The sequence below is a fragment of the Myxine glutinosa genome, chromosome 1 (assembly GCF_964187855.1).
Source record: "Myxine glutinosa chromosome 1, kmMyxGlut1.1, whole genome shotgun sequence".
Lineage (NCBI taxonomy): Eukaryota > Metazoa > Chordata > Myxini > Myxiniformes > Myxinidae > Myxine > Myxine glutinosa.
Window position 1 is genome coordinate 375,123,759 of NC_136261.1, and position 18,986 is coordinate 375,142,744.

General features: G+C 51.0%; 1 protein-coding gene across 2 annotated transcripts in view; it reads right to left on the reverse strand.

Moving 5' to 3' along the window:
• LOC137415573 (semaphorin-3F) overlaps positions 1-10,508 on the reverse strand; it is a 199,538-nt gene extending 189,030 nt beyond the window's left edge. Inside the window, exons 1-2 of one of the 2 annotated variants that reach the window (XM_068101184.2) lie at positions 10,346-10,508; positions 4,997-5,132 (exon numbers count right to left, since the gene is read on the reverse strand). In XM_068101184.2, the coding sequence (XP_067957285.1) occupies positions 4,997-5,108 (112 nt within the window). In that variant the 5' untranslated portion in view covers positions 5,109-5,132; positions 10,346-10,508. Of the gene's footprint in view, positions 1-4,996; positions 5,133-10,262 lie in introns of both variants that reach the window. The other variant, XM_068101177.2, reaches the window with a different exon arrangement.
• Positions 10,509-18,986: the final 8,478 nt, after the last annotated feature.

The window sequence follows — 18,986 nt, forward strand, 5'->3', positions numbered from 1 at the left end:
CTGTTACAGCATTGCTGCCAAAGTAGTTTATTGGCACAGGTTACCTATCCTCTGTGGTTTGCCTTTGCCTTTCCAGCAGTAGTTAGGGCAGGAATTGGTCATTTGTTCAGGGTGCCTATGGTGGCTCACCTACTCTTTATGAAGGACACCTTGGGATCTTTAACGTCCACAAACTAATGCCAGCCGATTGGATGCCCAGTGTAACGTCCATCTGAGGGACGGCACACACATTGATGAATCACACTGCCTGTGAAACACCAGGATGACAGTTTATAGCTGGGTCTGGATTCAAACCCAGTCTGGATGTGAACAGCTTAGAGCGAGGGTGTATACATCTGGGCCATACTTTTCATCCAACAAACAACAACAATCATGTGCCGGAATTGCCCTTTATCAATTAAAATCCAGGTTTAAAGGCTCCAAAATGTCAAAATATTTTTGATCGATCATTGTGCCAGCAGGCTGACCCGAAGTGAATGCAGTCGGAACAAGGATAGTCATCAGAAATGATGCACAGGGAAAGCACCATTCATCTTTCTTTCCCATATATTGTGACTTTTTTCCCACAAGCGCCGAATATTCACACCAGCTTTGACAGCAAGACTTTTCCCCCACCTTCATCCCCACCACACGTACGTGCTTCATGAACACGAAACCCTTCTCGACTATAATTTTCGCTGCTAGCCTCCCCGACATGCTGGATTTATGACTCAAACAGACAGAACCCTGAGCTTAAATGTGACAACTCCTGGCCACAGGCCTTGCCGACAGCAAACTGATCCGATTACGCCTCCCACCTCTCACTGTCTAACACTGACTGACCACCCCAACCCCCAATCCCTCGCTCAAGCCCCTTCTCGATCCCACTCCCAACTTCTTCTGAAACTCCCCTGCAGAGAGCCCAGGCCACAACAAGCAGTGTAGCCTATCATCGGCCAAAGCATCCAATGAGATAACGCTCTGGAACTGGAGATCACACCCGGTCGCATTGAGCCAAACCGTACACGCGAGGTGACGCATGAGGTGGTGCCACCCATCGTTAGATAACCAAATTGTCACGCACATGTGAACCATACGGCGTTGCCACAATAACATGAGCTACCCAGCGATAATTACCTGGCACCCTCAACTCAACACACCGTACGTTTCCTGGTCAGAAGCCGAGAAGGATCGCTGGTCAGAAGCCGAGAAGGATCGCTGGTCAGAAGCCGAGAAGGATCGCTGGTCAGAAGCCGAGAAGGCTCGCGTGGTTTATCAGCAAACTATGAAACAGTGACGCGGTAACAATAAAGCCCTCAAAAAACCTGTTGATTGTTGTATTGGTTTGAATTCACCGATATTTTGACACCACTGCGGTGACGTGATGCTTTGAAGTTGAGAATATTTTTTTTCTTCTTCACTCAAAGCAGATCTGCAATCTAAACCGGCCCTTTCATGTGCATTGAAGTTGCGCACTCATGCTCGCTTATCTGTTGCACCTCCTCATGCCGCGCGGCCTAGCCAGAAAGACACCCTGCCAAATGCCCGTCGATCGATATCGGCGGGTCGGTGAGAAACACTGTGCCCGTGCCTTTTCTCGCTTGTACAATTGCAGTTTTTTCGAGGGAGGCTGAATAAGCTAACCATTAGTTCAGAGGATTAATTACCATGGAATCAAGAAACCCCTACAACAGGAAGACAATGTCCTCTTAAGGCAATTCCCTTTTGCCATCATTGTTCATTACGGTCCCAATTTTGGGCACCAATGGGGTCGATAGTTCTGATTCTTAGGTCAAACTGGCAAAACAAGAAATAATCACAATGTGCGTTCTCTGCAGCTACCCAAAGGAAAAAACAGAAATTTTCATAAATCTGATGCATCTCAACAGGATGGAGGTAGGAACCAATCTTAAAAAGACCTCATCTTGGAAATAGCTATTGGCTTCTCTTGATGCTCGGAAGCATGCGCAATCAAACGGACTCCGTTCGCTTTCAAACAGGAAGTGGCCTACTAATTATGCGTGCGGCGCAAAAATGGTAAACTGTGTCGACACAAAAAAATTGGAGCATCTTCACGAAAAACAATCAATCTCGTATAAGTGGTTCAAAAATGACGTTTCATCCACCCCACTCCAAGGTCACACCTAAAAAAATTAATAAATAAACTTGCGCGTTACAAAAAGATGGTAACACGACTCCAGTGCAGATTTGCTAATGGAGGATGTGTTGGTGGCTCCAGATCGAGCTTATGCAGAGACAAAAGTAAATCAGAAAAAAATAATCCACACAAGAGTAGAATCATAGATTTATATCCGACTCAAAAGAAGTGATATTTGCGAGGGGCGTTTCACCACAAATCCTAACTGGGCTGGGATGTCGACTTGGCCCAGAGCGTTAGACTCCAATTACTAACCTTTTGTGAAATACAACTCGACATTTAGCTTCGAACCGCTAACGTATGGCCACAGGAATCCCCCAACAGGAAATCAGATCTTTCTTTTTTCTTTCAGCTTCCATGAGCAAGTGTAGGACAACCAGCTCAAAAATGGTGAAGATGGATTGTTCATCTCCTTGAGCTGTGCTTCAAGAATCTGTAGCTTGCATACAAAACCCTTTCGGCTCAGTTTGAATGCAGGAAAGTTCAGAACACGTGAGGATTCAGTTGCAGGGTCATCATTCCACCTCTTAGGTATAGAACTTTGGTTAGAGACAGGCAAGGGAAGAAAACTGCCTCAATTAGTGTCGCATTTGTTCGACTGAGGGCAATTCCTCGCCCTCATAGGGAAAGATTGTTTTCAGTTCAGGGGAAACGAAAAGCCACACAAGTATGAAAAGTGTTATAACCACTCGAAATGTATTTTATTCCTTACAGCGAGCGAGGTTCTTCCATCGCTCGCAGTCCTCGTGGGCACGGGGTACACGAGCGAGGGGAAAACCTGCAAGAAAACCTCATTTGCAAACGCGGAGAGCAAATGTGGTCCCAGTCCTTCACAGAGATTATCCGAGGCAATTATTGTTCGCCCCATGTCGGCTGCAACCTTTCCACCCGACAGCACGGCGGGGAACACAAAGCTGCGTCAGCCTTCAGCATCCTGCCGTGCTTGGAGTGAAAATACTGACAATACTACCTAATAAAAGGTGCAACATCATTCGCCTCTGTTGGATGGCAGCATTAGGATGCAGATTTCTAAGCCCGACTCCATTCGGTCACACCCCCACCGTCCCGCTCCCCTGTCCCCCCAAACCAGAACAGCACCCTGCCGGTTCAACGAGGAAATGGAAAGCAGGTATATGGGGAAGTTAAATCTCCAAAGAAACACAAGGGAGGAACTCCTGAAGGTTTAAACAAAATTGGCTTCGTTTACAAAGAATGGGGCCCTACGTGGTGGCGTTCCTCTGGTTGCGCTGCCTGGAGGTACGGAGTGATTATGGCTGCACTCTCCCCATTACCTTGACAGCACCGAGCGTAGCCTGGAGGGCTGCAGAATAGACAAAGGTACATTGCACCGTGTCCGGCGATAGAAGCAGTCAAATTAACCAGTAGATATTATATCGGTGCAAAAACGACAGTAAAGCATTTGTTCTTATCTCGATGCAAAATAATCTGGTTGCTATGCTGTTGTGTAAGTTGCTGGGAACTATTTCTGGAAACAAAGCAACAACAGTTTCAAAATGCACATTGAAAAGCATGCAAGATGGACAACTTTGAGGACAAACATGCTCAGGACCTCGGTGAAGAGGAAGATGAGATAGGCATGTCCCAAGTACATATTTCCCCCTTCAAACTACTACAACAGGAATGCGTCTCCATCTGTCCTCTACACCTTGCCTCCCATGGGAAAACAGATGGGCCAAACACACCTGGAAGCAAATACCGCTCGCATCGGTAAAGCAATTAGGGAAGGAACACAACGGCACACGTGCAGCCTTGACCAGGCCAATGGGGGTTTGCTTCCTTGATTCAGTCGCTCCCACAAGCGGTTACACATTCCAAAGCCCACCGTGCTCCGGGGAGAAGACTACCTGAGTTGACAATCATATCTACCCGAGTTGACAAAGCACAGGTTGTACAAACCCTCACCGTGAATGTCAGGTGCTCGCTTTGTTTAGAAAAATCTAGTTATGCAAAATGTGGAGCAAAGTTGACTTCTTGAGGCCCTTAGCAATGGATCAACCATTGGATGAACTGTCCCTCGACCCTCCGGTGGTCCTCCTCATCCTGTAAATGTATAAAGTGTCGTCATTCGCACTTTGTTCCTTCGAGGCAACTGCCTATCGGTGCGGCAAATCGAAACGGTCAATATGCGGTTTCCTCTGGCACGGCTCGATTCCAGAGGAATGAGGCGCTGCGGTTTCATTACGTATCACTCGACGATCCTACAAACACCGTGAGGAAGACCATTCAGCGAATCTGTTAAGAATTATAGACCATTCGATTCGTCATCTGTTGCAATCAGACAACATCTGCTCGGTTGCGAAAAGGATTTTTTTAATTCCATTTTTTTTTTCCCTCAAAATACCGACACAGCTGGTCACCAGGCCACAGATGGTCTTGCGCCCAAGGGCTAGATTCCTCGAGAAACAAAATGCTGCAAAATCTTCTGAGCCCCCAGCAGGAATATCATGCCACATGGCCCCCGCAACACTCCCCAGGAGCATTGAAGGAGGAAAAAAAAAACCCCACAACATCACTTTTGACAGATTCTCAAAACTGTTGCCATTTCGCTGGAAGGAAAGGTTCCAATGACCACTCGGAATTGCTTGGGAGTGTTAAAGAATCCTGAAGTTTCCAGCAGTCCTTCATGCTGGAATCTGTCACGCGAGGCCCTGCATTCTTTTAAGTGTTAGTCAAGTTCGTTATTGATTTACTATGTGCCGTTCTGTTTTGCAGCTTCTCAAGGCAGTCGTGTTTGGGAGATGTACCAGAAGTGTTACGGCACTTGGACCAGAAGTGCTGAGAAGGAGCAAATGGTACGGTTTGAGGGCGCTCGGAACCACGGCACGCCGAGGGACTCACTTTTGTAGGAAAGATGTGCTCGGGGCTTGGATGCGGACTGTTGTGCTTCCATGGAGGCCTCCAGGGCAAGGGGCAGGACCAGGAGAAAGCAGAGCGCGGTCCCGCACCTCATGGCGAAGTCCTTGTGCCTCACGGCCTTGGGGGAGGAGAGGAGGCAGGAAATGCATAGGAAATGTTAAAAGCAGGACAATTTGTTTTGTGCGTCTCATTTCCCATAGCTTCCTTTCTTCCCATTAACTGAAGTTATCGGTCATGATCTGTCACGGCTGGAAGGGTTGTTATATATTCATACCATCGGCAGGGCTAAGAGGTGGCCGGATGCTGAACGGCCAGGAAAAGAGTGCAAAATGAGGGAAGGAAACGGTGGAAGGTGAGAATAGCAACATGAGGTTGGGGAATGAATAGCTTGTGGATACAGGAAATTCAATGGAGCAAGGATGGAAGGGAGGTGGAAGTTGGGGGAGGAGGTTGGACATTGACAGGAAGGTGATGTACAGCAAAAACTCCGAGCGCGATCAAAACAGAAACAAAACACTTTCACACCTTTCAAAGCCAACAGGCAAAAGACGTGGATGAACAGGAATTTGCAATGGCACAAAGAGAGGAGAAATTATGACGGAAAAACCGAATCCTCAAGCCTCTTGAAGAGTTTGACGTTCCTTTGATACTCCCGTCATAATCCAAAAAGATTTTCTTCTTCATTCAAAGCTGATCTGCAATCTAAACCGGCCACCTGACTCACTAATTGATATAAATGTTTAGTAACTTCTAGGTGGGCTTGAAAGCTGAGATTTCACATACTGATGCAACTCAATATCCCAGGGGGAAAAAAAACCGGCAGAAAATTTATTGAACAAAAATATTCATGAATAAAAGTCGGCCAGTGCAGCGTCGTTCTGTTCATGGCGGGTCACGTGACCCAAGACAATGGAGCTTGCCCTCAAACTGGTTTCTAGGATGGAGCCGGTAACGGAATTGGAAATTATAAGTTCTCTGGCTTGTGGGTGTCACCCTATAAACAAACAGCACGTGCTGTGCTCCGCCCACATCCTGAGATCTACAGCATTGATGTTCGTGCTCCCACAAAAACTCAAGAACCTGAAGAGTCATGCTTGGGTTGAACTCGGCTGTGAAACTTTATGGCTTTCTGCTCGGATTTGATGAGTTGTGGTTGGTCACGGTGAGAATGAGCTTATTGTTATTGCACAGTTTTAAGGGGTCCCATGTTGTTATTCGCAAGATTTTTAATTGGCTGTTTTTTTATACAAAGGTCTTGGCTCATGGAGGAGCTGAATGGCAAAGGGTGTAGCAGCAAAGGATATAGGGGATGGGCAAAGGAAGTGATTTGTGAAGAACAGAGAAGACTGAACTCGGTCCCACGGAATCACATCTTGCGTTCACCGTGACACTTTCCTTGCGGGCCCACGGTAGGATGTACTCAGTTGAGACCCCACTTGGCTAGCCCATCATTTGCCTAGTTTGAAACGAGCACTACAAATGAATCCAGCATGAGAGTCCTCCTGCCAAACTGCTCACCCACCGCCATTACTCACTTCGGCAGGGCGCATGCTCCATTATCAACGTACTGCTGTCCCACTGCACAGGATTCGCTACACAAACAGAACAGAGGACCCTACACGTGATTCATACCACAAAATCCCCAACAGGCAAAATGTCATCAAATGAAAAACAGCAGGGCCGCCGGAGCAAGCTCATTACGGCAAGACCGCAGGCGGGTGTACCCGAAGCTTCAACTCCAAGGATCCTCCAGAGGATGGTTTATGCATCAGCCAATGTTTTCTAACGTGCTTTGCTTTGCCATCGACAGGTTTATGGTCTTGTTAGCTCCATGAAATGCCTTCCATCCTCCATGATGTTGGTCCAGAGGGGTCCTTAATAACAACGTTATTTAATTTTTTTTACCAAAAACTCGAATTTTGCCCGGGCTAACAGGGTGGCCTCTGAGCCATTAGTTGGTGGATCCCAATGTACTTTGCGAAGAGTAGGTGAGCTATTTCCGGAAACATGGCCAAATATTCCAAAATTCCTGCCGTAACTACTGCTGCGAAGGCAACGGCAAACCACCCAGCATATCACTTGCCAAGAAACAGCTTCGGCAGCACCGCTGTAACAGAATATGGCACATCGGAATCAAAATCAGTATATTACGACCTGCTCTCTCTCCACCTGCGTCGTTTTACTTCGTGCAGAGCAGATTGAATGCAATGAAAATCGATACGGTCTTAAATGACAGATGGATGGGGAGAGCAATCTTGCCAGGGATAGAATTGAGCAAGCAGCTCCACTGGCCCGTCCACCATCAGCATCTCGTTCGGATCCAAGGATCTTCAAATGAACGATATTTCAAACTGCAAGTGCTCTCCTTGCGCCAGGGCACGCGGACGTCTGTTTACGGCGCATCTTGGCCCATCTGCAGGCCAAACGCTCGCCCTGCACCTCCTGGCGCAGCCGACGACGGGCCGCAGTTTCGGGAGAAGTATATTATTGCTGTGCTCCACGAGCCACAGGCAATGTTATTGTTTCTACCAGATGTTGCAAGAGGCTTTCAAAACCCACGTTGGTACATAATTGATATCACTTATGGTTACATGTCTCATTCAAAATAAATAAATACATAAAAAACTAGAAATAGCTAGACTGGTTGGCCATATCACTCAATGGTGAAGAATCACTTAAAAATTAAATAATTCTCATATCCGAATCCATATTCAGATCTTCACCAAAATCGAATCTATTTGTCGTTGTCAGACACCCAACCGGTCCACCAAGTTTCGGCCAAATCCTTCCACAACTTTTTGAGATATCCTGCTATGTATCGTTTTTGGCCCGATCTCCCAATGGTGAAGAATCACATACAAATTAAATAATTCTCATATCCGAATCCATTTTCAGATCTTCACCAAAATCGAATCGAATCGCATGTGTCAGACACCCAACCTGTCCACCAAGTTTCGTCCAAATCCGTCCACAACTTTTGAGATATCCAGCAATGTATAGTTTTTGGCCCTATCTCCCAAAGGTGAAGAATCACTTTAAAAATTTGAGTAGCCGAATCCAGATCTTCACCAAAATTGAAACGATTCTTCCTTGTCAGACACCCAACCGGTCCAACATGTTTCGTCGAAATCCGTCCACAACATTTTGAGATATTCTGCGATGTATTATTTTTGGCCCTATCTCCAAATGGTGAAGAATCACTTAAAAAATTAAATAATTCTCACATCCGAATCCATATTCAGATCTTCACCAAAATCGAATCTGTTTGTTCTTGTCACAAACACAACCTCTCCACCAAGTTTCGTCCAAATCCGTCGACAACTTTTTGAGATATCCTGCAATGTATCGTTTTTGGCCCTATGTCCCAATGGTGAAGAATCACTTAAAAATTCGAGTAGCCGAATCCGGATCTTCACCAATATCTAACCATTTCATCCTTGTGACATACTCTACATCTCTACCAAATGTCGCCCGAATCCGTCGACAACTTTTTGAGATATCCTGCTATGTATCGTTTTTGGCCCTATCCCCCAATGGTGAAGAATCACTTTAAAAATTCGAGTAGCCGAATCCGGATCTTCACCAAAATCTAACCATTTCATCCTTGTGACATACTCTACATCTCTACCAAATGTCGCCCGAATCCGTCGACAACTTTTTGAGATATTTTGTTCACAAACAAACAAACGGACAAACAGACAGCAAGTGAAAACACAACCTCCATCCACCTTTGGTGGCGGAGGTAATAATAAAATGCCGCTCGCTTCTTTCCACCTTGTTTGAGGTTGGAAAGAAAGGGGGCTTTGGAAACTGGCAGCAAATCGTGGACCTTATTAGGCAGAAAGAACGATTAATTAACGTGTTTTATCTCCAGTAAAGTTTCTGGTCTCATTAAAAAGTAGTGGTAGATAAAAAGCAGATCTAGAACGGTAGAGACAAAGTTTCGTAGAGCCGGCAGATTATATTTATAGATGTGCACACCAACTTGCCGACGTGGTAAAGTACATCTTTGGCTTTGGAAAGGCTAAGAGGTGAGCAGAGGTCAGACGCTGGAGACAGACATAGGGACGGGGGTCACTTGCGTAGAGTTCCGAGCTCAAACGTGGCAGGAGTGAATCGTCGGGCGATATGCTCGGAGTGTCAAAGAGTGTGCTTGATGGGAAGAGTGACAAGTAAACATGGGAAAAAATAGAAAATTGGATTTTGATTGATTGATTTATTTATTTTTCAAAAAATATTTATTTATTTATTTAATTGCACAATCGCCTGGAGAGGAGGGGGTGCATTGCGGAGCACGCCAGCCTTACAATATGTGACATCATGAATCAAATTACCTGCATGCAGACCGACTGAACCGATTGATGAGACCCAGGTCCATATCTGAACTCTCCTTGACCTGGTGGATAGGATGGAGGACAAACCCTGGTCTATATTACCGCCGTGCTGGCCCAGTGAGGTCAGATCAGATGATATACCCGTGAATTTGGATGAAAGGTAGTAATATTTGTGCAAGTTTGTTAAATTAGAGTGCTGGTGAATAAGAGACATGAGACAGCTAAAGAGTTGCGACGACGTATCGAACTGAAAACGAAAAAAAAAGTGCATGATCACGTGGCTACAATATCGCAGGTTGTTGTTTTCTTTGGCTCGTCGTGACAAAATCAGGCAAATTATGCTCATTAAAGGCTCCGCACCCCGCTGCGTTCCCGCTGTCAGGAGACGCGAACGGCGCGTCTCCGCGTGCGCGCGCTTCGTGCCTATACACCGCACGGTTCGCGACAGTCAGCTGTTTTACTGGAACCAGCCCGGAACGAACCGTAGCAGTGTCGATTTCAGGTAGAAAGGAAAACAATAAAAGGCTCAAAGTCCCGAGGCTTGGATTTCGCCAAACAATACCAAGAGCTCCGTTCGGCGGGTTTGCCAAGAATTTACTACCTGCGCTAAGTTTTGCGAGGTCAGCAAACAGCCGATTCCAGAGGCAGGAGCGGCAATTGACCTGAGACGTCCAAAGGTCAGCGCGCTTGATTATTTATTTAATTTACTATCGCAAAGAATGCAGACCGCGCGTATTTATTTAATTTGCAGCGTGGTAATCTAGGATGCAGGTACGAGTTCGGGTGACGGTACGCACAATACACACGGGTGGTGTGAAAAAAATACAAGCTTGTGCGGAAGCCTTTCATTCACTAAATACGAACCGGTCCGCGAAATAAAGGTGGTTCGAATAAAGCGGTGTATAGTCTCGTACCATTTGCAATGCTCCGATCCCCGGGAATCGACACCGACGCACTGGAGACGGGATGGCAACGCGGAGGGAATCGAGGTACTCACGGGCTCTCTCGCAGCTTCTCCGGTGGGATGATTCGCCGGTTCTGGGCAGTTCTGGGACGAGGCTCCCACGAGCGGCTGTCCGGGGGCGGGGCCTGGATTTATGACGCGCGCGAAGAGCGCGCGAACACGCGCTCCGACGGGAAGGGGGCGTTCCACGCGCGCGCGCGAGCCACACGCGGCCAAATGAATGCGCGCGATACCTGGAGACGCTTTTAAACGGCTGAACGGGCGGGGTTTGGGGTTGGGCGCGGAGGAGTGAGGGGTGAGGGGCTCTGTGAGCTCGGAGGCCGCCCTGGCATTGTGAGGAACGGGACGGCGCGGCCAGAGTGTGCGTTTTAATATATCTGCGATCAACCATGTTTATCTCGAACGTGATGATGAATCTCTGGTTTATTGCGTCATTTCGCGAACGCTTATTGCCCCCATCGCCATGAAATATTTATTCTTATTAATTTTTATTTGTCCTGCTAAAGAATCGACAGCGCTGCTTGCGACTCCCCACTCGTGCGGTCGCCGGTGACGTCACCACATGGCTTGCCACGGTCACCGGTGACGTCAGCGCGCTGCTCGAAACCCCTCACGCGGTGGAAGTGCAGGAGTACAAAGTCTCCCTCCTCTCGTCATTCACCGTGTTTTCCACTCGATCGCGCTGCACCACCCGGATGCTTCGCCACGTGGACAGGATTCGCGATCTGGCGAATCGACTCACGGAGATTGAGCGATAGGGAGCACGTGCACTGAGAGCCCCACGTGTTGGGATAACGTGCTGGTGCGGATGACGTCATAGCGAGCCAGCCCGCTCCGCATGTCCCATAAGACTGGAATCGACACCCTGCCTTGACCATTAATCCCTCTCCTCAATTTAACATCACACCAAAAAGGAGAAATCACGCAGTCGAAGTATTTTTTTTTTTTGTTGTTGTGTTTCTTTGTTTGTTTGGTTGTCCCCCCCCCCCCCCAACCCCCCTCCTTGATCCTCTACCAGCCCATGAATCAGCTGTACTCTGACGTTTACATACCCCCCTCTTCATCCATATAATTAAGCTGAAGGATCGATCGCTCCAATAGTTTCTCCATAAACCTTCCCGGGAATGACATCCCACTAATTGCCCTCAATTATTACATCATCCACCTTCGATAGTCTCTTCGAAAATCCTCTACAAAGCCGCACCCTTTCTTTGGGAACGCATCAATGGCCAGATGATGACATCATCTTGGGAGTCTTCAATTCTCGGTTGTATAATGAACTAAAGCTGTCAGGGTTGCAGGTTGCATCATCCACCAAATGAACCCAAGGACATTTGACAGACCGCCAAGCTTCTTCCCTGATGTAATTTCACAGTAATATTAAGGACCAGGATGGCAGTCTATCGCTGGGTCGAGATTCGAACCCAAGCTGCAAAGCTAGGAGGTGAGTGTGAGTATCGCGCGGAAGCCATCCCGGTGTTTCCCAGGCAGGGTGGTTCATTGATTGGTGTGCGCGTCCTTAACCTGGGTGTCCTGTGTCCAGTCTGGCCGTCTGCTGGCATTAATCCTACGGTGTTCTTCCTGAAGAGTAGGTGAGCTATCGCCTGCATCATGGTCAAATTACAAAATCCTGCCATAACTACTACTGGGAGAGGGATGGCAAAACACCCAGTAGCCCTAAAACAAGAAGCTGCCCCGGCAAAACCAAGGTACATCGGATATATATATATATATATATTGTAGCGACCCATGGGTCCCCCAAAGCTCGAGACCAGCAACAGAATCTCCTGGCCCAAGCCGGTGACGTAACCGGCGGCCAAACCGCGGCGCCGAGGTTATAATCCTTTGCACCTGTCGGTCACATGACCACCAAAGCGTGCCTCGCCTGAGAGGCGGGGCTTTGGTTCTGATGTATGCTTTTTGGTTTGGATATATATATGCGAACCCGATAAACGGGCTTTCAGAGTTCCCGAGATGATTATACAATAAACATCTTCTCGGACGAGTTTGTGTCTTGTCCGTCACTTCGTCCGTCTCAAGCAGGAGCGCTGCTCCTTCACTGGTGGCCCTGAGTTTACGACACGCGATGGACACGGCAGTGTCCCTCAAACTGCCCACGTTCTGGGAAGCACATGCCGCCGTCTGGTTCGCTCAGGCGGACTCCCAGTTCGCCCTGCGTGGCATTACGGGGGACACCACAAAATACCATTACGTGGTCGCCGCGCTCGGCTCCGTGACCGCCGCCCGCTGCCTTAGCCTCCTCCAGAGCCCGCCCGCTGACGGCAAGTACGACGCCATCAAGGCACTTCTTCTGGGCACTTTCGCCCTCTCCCCGGCTGAACGCGCACAGACGCCTGCTCGACCTTCCTGAGCTCGGCGATACGCGCCCGTCCGAACGTATGGACTACATGCTCGCGTTGCTCGGCGAGCATCCCTCGGATTTCCTTATCCAAGAGCTTTTTCTCCGCCAGCTCCTGGCCCAGGTCCGGGTCGCCCTGGCAAGCACGACCATCACGAACCCCCGCGACCTCACCAGGGAGGCCGACAAGTTCGATTCGGCAAGCCAGCTCGTCGGAGCGGCGAGCCAGCTCGTCGCGGTGGCTGCCGGGAGCCCGCCCGCCGCCCAGTCGGCGCCCGCGGCGCAGTTTCCCGCCCCACCCGCCCGACGCCCGCGACGCAGCTTCCTTCCCAGAGGCCGCCGGGCCGGCGCGACTGGCAGCGGCGACGCCGCGTCGCCCGGTCCCCGACGCGTCGACCGGAGCCCCCGCAAGACCCGGCCTGGTGTTATTTCCATGCCAGGTTCGGGCGGCAGGCCCGATCATGTCGACCCCCGTGCACATTCGGCAAGTCGGGAAACGGTCGGGCCGGCGCTCACTACCAGCCATGAGCGCCGGCCGTTCCGGAAACCTGCTATCCATCGCGGACCAAGCGTCGGGGCGGCGTTTTCTCTGCGACACCGGCGCTCAGCTGAGCGTCATTCCCGCTTCGGCGGAGGACAGGCGGGCCGCCATTTGCGGCCCCTCCTTAATCGCGGCCAACGGCTCCGCCATCCGCACTTTCGGCCCACGCACCGTCGCCCTCCCGCTTCGGCAGCCAGCTCTTTCGCTGGGAGTTCGTGACGGTGGATGTCCCCATGGCTTTGCTCGGGGCCGATTTCCTTTGCGCCCATGGGCTGCTGGTCGACGTTAAACGTCGGCGTCTCGTCAACGCCGAAACTTTCAGCTCGCTGGCGTGCGCCTTGAGCCGAGTGCCACCGAGCTTTCCTGCATCCTCCCGTTGGCAGACGACTTCGCGCGTCTCCTCGCGGAGTTCCCGGCCCTCACGCGACCGACGTTTTCGGCCGTCGCGGTGCGTCACGGCATTGAGCATCACATTCCCACTACGGGCCCGCCGGTGTACGCCCGAGCTCGCCGTCTCGACCCAGCCAAACTCGCCGTCGCCAAGGCCGAGTTCGCCGCGCTGGAGCGCCTCGGCATCATGCGGCGCTCCGACAGCGCCTGGGCCTCACCGCTGCACATCGTCCCGAAGCCGGGGGGCAGATGGCGGCCATGCAGCGACTACCGCCGCCTCAACGACGCCACTACCCCCGACAGGTACCCTGTCCCGCACATCCAGGATTTTTCCGCCCGGTTGGCGGGGCGGACCATTTTTTCAAAAGTGGACCTGATTCGGGGGTACCACCAGGTGCCCGTCCGCCCGGCCGACATCCCGAAGACGGCCGTTATTACACCTTTCAGCCTCTTCGAATTCCTCCGGATGCCCTTCGGCCTCAAAAACGCGGCACAGGCGTTCCAGCGCCTGATGGACGGCGTGCTGCGCGACCTGCCGTTCCTCTTTACCTACCTGGACGACATCCTCATCGCCAGCACGTCCAGAGCCGAGCACCTCCTCCACCTCCGGATGCTGTTTGGCCGCCTCAGCGAGCACGGCTTGATCGTCAACCCAGCCAAATGTCACTTTGGTGCGGCGACGATCGACTTTTTGGGCCACCACATCACCCGGAACGGCGCCGTACCGCTACCGGCCAAAGTCGAGGCTATCGCCGCTTTCCCGTGCCGCCGCTCCGTCAAGGCGCTGCAGGAGTTCCTCGGGATGGTGAACTTTTAACCACCGCTTCGTGCCCCGAGCTGTGCAAATCATGCGGCCCTTGTACACCGCCCTCCGCGGCCAGCCGGCGAAGCGTGACGTCGTCTGGTCCACGGACATGGACGCTGCTTTCACCGGCGCGAAACGGGCCCTCGCCAACACCACGCTGCTGGCCCACCCGGTACCCCATGCTCCCATCGCCCTCACCACGGACGCCTCCGACTACGCCGTGGGCGCGGTTCATGAGCAATGGGTAAACGGGGCCTGGCAGCCTCTCGCGTTCTTCAGCCGGCAACTCCTGCCCAACAAGTTGAAGTACAGCACTTTCGACCGCGAGCTCCTCGGGCTGTATCTGGCCGTCCGCCATTTTCGCCACCTCCTGGAGGGCCGCCCGTTCACGGCCTTTGTCGACCACAAGCCATTGATTTTCGCCATGGCCAAGGTCACGGAGCCGTGGTCGGCCCGCCAGCAGCGCCACCTCTCCGCCGTGTCGGAATACACCACGGACATCCGGCACGTCGCCGGAAAGGACAACGCCGTGGCCAACTGCCTTTCTCGAGCCGGCGCCAACGCCGTCCACCTCGGCGTCGATTTCGCCCTGATAGCGACGGACCAGGCCACCGACGGCATGGTGCAGGTGCTCCGGGTGGTGGACACGGGCCTCCGCTTGGCTGACGTCCCCTTCGCGGACACGGTCCTGCTTTGTGACGTCTCCCAAGGCCGACCTCGGCCCCGTTGTGCCAGTCACCTGGCGGTGGCGCATTTTTGCTTCGCTCCACGGCCTCTCACACCCGGGCCGGAAGGCGTCCCAGAGGCTGGTGTCGGCACGTTTCGTCTGGCACGGGTTGCGACGGGACGTCCGCGACTGGGCCAACGCCTGCACACCCTGCCAGCGGGCCAAGGTCCACCATCACACCCAGGCTCCGCTGGCTCCTTTCACCGTGCCCGAGCGACGTTTCGACCACGTCCACGTGGACCTGGTGGGTCCCCTGCCCCCATCGCAGGGGTTCACCCACCTGCTTACCATGGTGGACAGGACCACCAGGTGGCCGGAGGCCGTGCCCCTCACCTCCACCACCACCGCCGACGTGGCCCAGGCGTTCATCGCCACCTGGGTCGTGCATTTCGGCGCACACGGCGGACATCTCGTCGGACCGCGGCCCACAGTTCACGTCCGAACTGTGGGGCGCGATCGCCCGCACGTTGGGCGTTACCCTGCACCGCACCACGGCCTACCACCCCCAGGCCAATGGGTTGTGCGAGCGGTTCCACCGCTCCATGAAGGCCGCACTCATGGCCGGCCTCCAGGACAACGGCTGGGCCGACCGGCTCCCGTGGGTCCTCTTGGGCCTCCGCACGGCTCCAAAGGAGGACCTCCAGGCATCCACCGCCAATCTGGTGTATGGCCAGGCCCTCCGCGTCCCGGGCGAGTTCGTGCCCGACGCCACCAGCCCCTGGTCCGCCGCGCGCCAGCGCATGGACTTCCAGGAGGCCGCCCAACGTTTCGCCCCGGTGCCCACGTCCCGCCACGGCGACCCCCCAATCCTTTGTCCCCCCCAGCACTCCGCACGGCGGAGAACGTCTTTGTGCGCCACGACGCGCACCGGGGGCCGCTCCGGCCACCATACGACGGACCCTTCCGGGTCCTACGACGGGACAACAAGTCCTTCATCGGCGGCCGGGCGGACCGGATTTCGTTGGACCGCCTCAAGCCGGCCCACATGGACGTCGGCCAGCCGCCATGGCTGGCTCTCCCACCGCGGCGTGGCCGCCCCCCATCCACTGCACCCCCCGTCCGGCCACCCGCCACCACACCGGACCCCCCCCCCCCCCCCCCCCGCGACTAGCCAGGGGTCGTTTCGGTCGGGTCATCCAGACCCCCCTCAGGTTGACCTTCCTGGACCAAGTCGATTCTGGGGGGGCGTGTGTAGCGACCCATGGGTCCCCCAAAGCTCGAGACCAGCAACAGAATCTCCTGGCCCAAGCCGGTGACGTAACCGGCGGCCAAACCGCGGCGCCGAGGTTATAATCCTTTGCACCTGTCGGTCACATGACCACCAAAGCGTGCCTCGTCTGAGAGGCGGGGCTTTGGTTCTGATGTATGCTTTTTGGTTTGGATATATATATATATGCGAACCCGATAAACGGACTTTCAGAGTTCCCGAGATGATTATACAATAAACATCTTCTCGGACGAGTTTGTGTCTTGTCCGTCACTTCGTCCGTCTCAAGCAGGAGCGCTGCTCCTTCAATATCTCTTCTCTCTTCTCTTCTCTCTATCTTACAAAAGAAAGTTTTTGTTTGTTTGTCTGCGCAAGCTAATCTGAATGGGGAAAGATAGGAAGAAACCTCCAATACAAAAAATGTCGGGACGGGCCCCGGAAAGGTTATAGGCTAGGTGGCGAAACCGGTCGAGGCCGCTTCGGCCGGGCCGGGCCCATTTCGCAATTAAAAGCTGAGCTGAATTATAGTAGTCAATCTTCTACGGCCACGAGTAAAAGCTGAATTATGGTAGTAAATTCATTCAAAAAGAACCAAAAATGTTGGGGCCGGGCCCCGGGAAGGTTATAGGCTAGGTGGCGAGGCCGGTCGAGGCCACTTCAGCTGGGCTGGGCCCATTTCGCAATTAAAAGCTGAGCTGAATTATAGTAGTCAATCTTCTACGGCTGCAAGTAAAAGCTGAATTATAGTAGTAAATTCATTCAAAAAGAACCCGGGCATCGCCGGGTGCTTTCGGCTAGTATATATATTGATGCGGCTCTGTCGCTGGCCTTCTCCCCTTACCAAGGGGGGATTAGTCCCCTTGTCTTTGACTGACCAGCACGACCCGGACCTATGACGTCCCTTCCGGACAGTGCGAAATAGGGTATTAGGACCAAATTCGCTATTACCTAAATACTCGCGCTGCCCTGAAGCGAGGAGATAAGCCCCGCATGAACCACGTGTGTGGATACGCTGAGCGGTTGGGTACACGCGATCCGCGCCGTTATCACTTACTAGACCCCGATTCAAGCGGTTCTTATTCGTACCACGCTTAGTCAATGGAGAAATCAAAAAGGCGATCGAATTGGGAAGCAAAGGAATAACAGGTTTAATTATTATTATTTACAATGTACAATGGTTCAAGAGCAGAGATACAGAGCAATCCTTAAAAACAGTCTTACTTAATACCCAAGGACACGGGCCCATCTCACACACACACTCACACAGGGATTGCAGATGGCAGGACGATGTTCACCAGCGCGTCCAGGGATGGCTTCGTGTGCAGCTCTCTCTCCGGTCCCCGGCACGTCCCTTGGAGTAGGTGAAGGCAGGAGCTCTCTGCGTGTCGTCCGAACGGAGCGAGTTATCATGGGGTGAAATGGTAGGGAGCGGACTTTGACGCGGCTGGCGGTTATTTCACTTGCGGCTATGGCCACACTTACTCGCGTGGCTGGAAAGCGCAATAAGCGTTACCGGTGCGTCTGGCTGAGCCCACGTACTTGGCACAGTTCAACGCCTCTTCTTCTCTCTCTCTCTGCGCAAGTCCTTAAACAACGCGCGTATCCTCCGCAAGTTCTCCAAACAACGCGCTTATCTTGCGAGTCCGAATCCTTTCTCTCTCCTCTGCGGGGTCCTGGCGTGCGAGTCCTCTCCCAACAAGTCCTGCCTAGGGCTTTGCGCAGCGCGTTATATAGGCATGCCCCACGAACCTTCTCAAACTCACCAGAGGCGCCTCAACACGCCCTCTCACGCCATGCCGCTAGAGCCCTGATTGGCTGGTGGCTCTTACAGTCATCGCCTCTGCCGCTCCGATCTCAACGCCGCCCACCCTGACCCCGCGCTCCTCCTTCTCAGGCCCACCTCGTGTTACTCGACTAGTGGGAAGCCAATGCTTAACAAACTGGATCGAGGCTAGGGTGACTGGGAAATCGGTGGCAAGTAAAGCCTATTTTCCTGTCTTTACACAACGCAGGCACAAAGAGGGGAAATGGCCTATTCTTACACATACTAAGACATAACTATGCTACAGATGGGCCTATATGTTGCTCATGTGACTAACTATGGGGGGCAACCCTTTAGCCTTTAATGACTTCAATGAGCCAATCTCAAAACCGTAGCAATATATATATATATATATATATATATATATATATATATATATATATATATATATATATATATATATATATATATATATATATATATATATATATATATATATATATATATATGTATATATATATATATATATATATATATATATATATATATATATATATATATTATGTATATATATATATATATATATATGTATATATATATATATATGTATATATATATATATATACATATATATATACATATATATATATGTATATATATAATTATATACATATATATATATATAGTATATATATATGTATATATATATATATATATACATATATATATATATATACATAATATATATATATATATATATATATATACATATATATATATATATATATATATATATATATATATACATATATATATATATATATATATATATACTATATAGATATATATATATATAATATATATATATATATATATATATAGT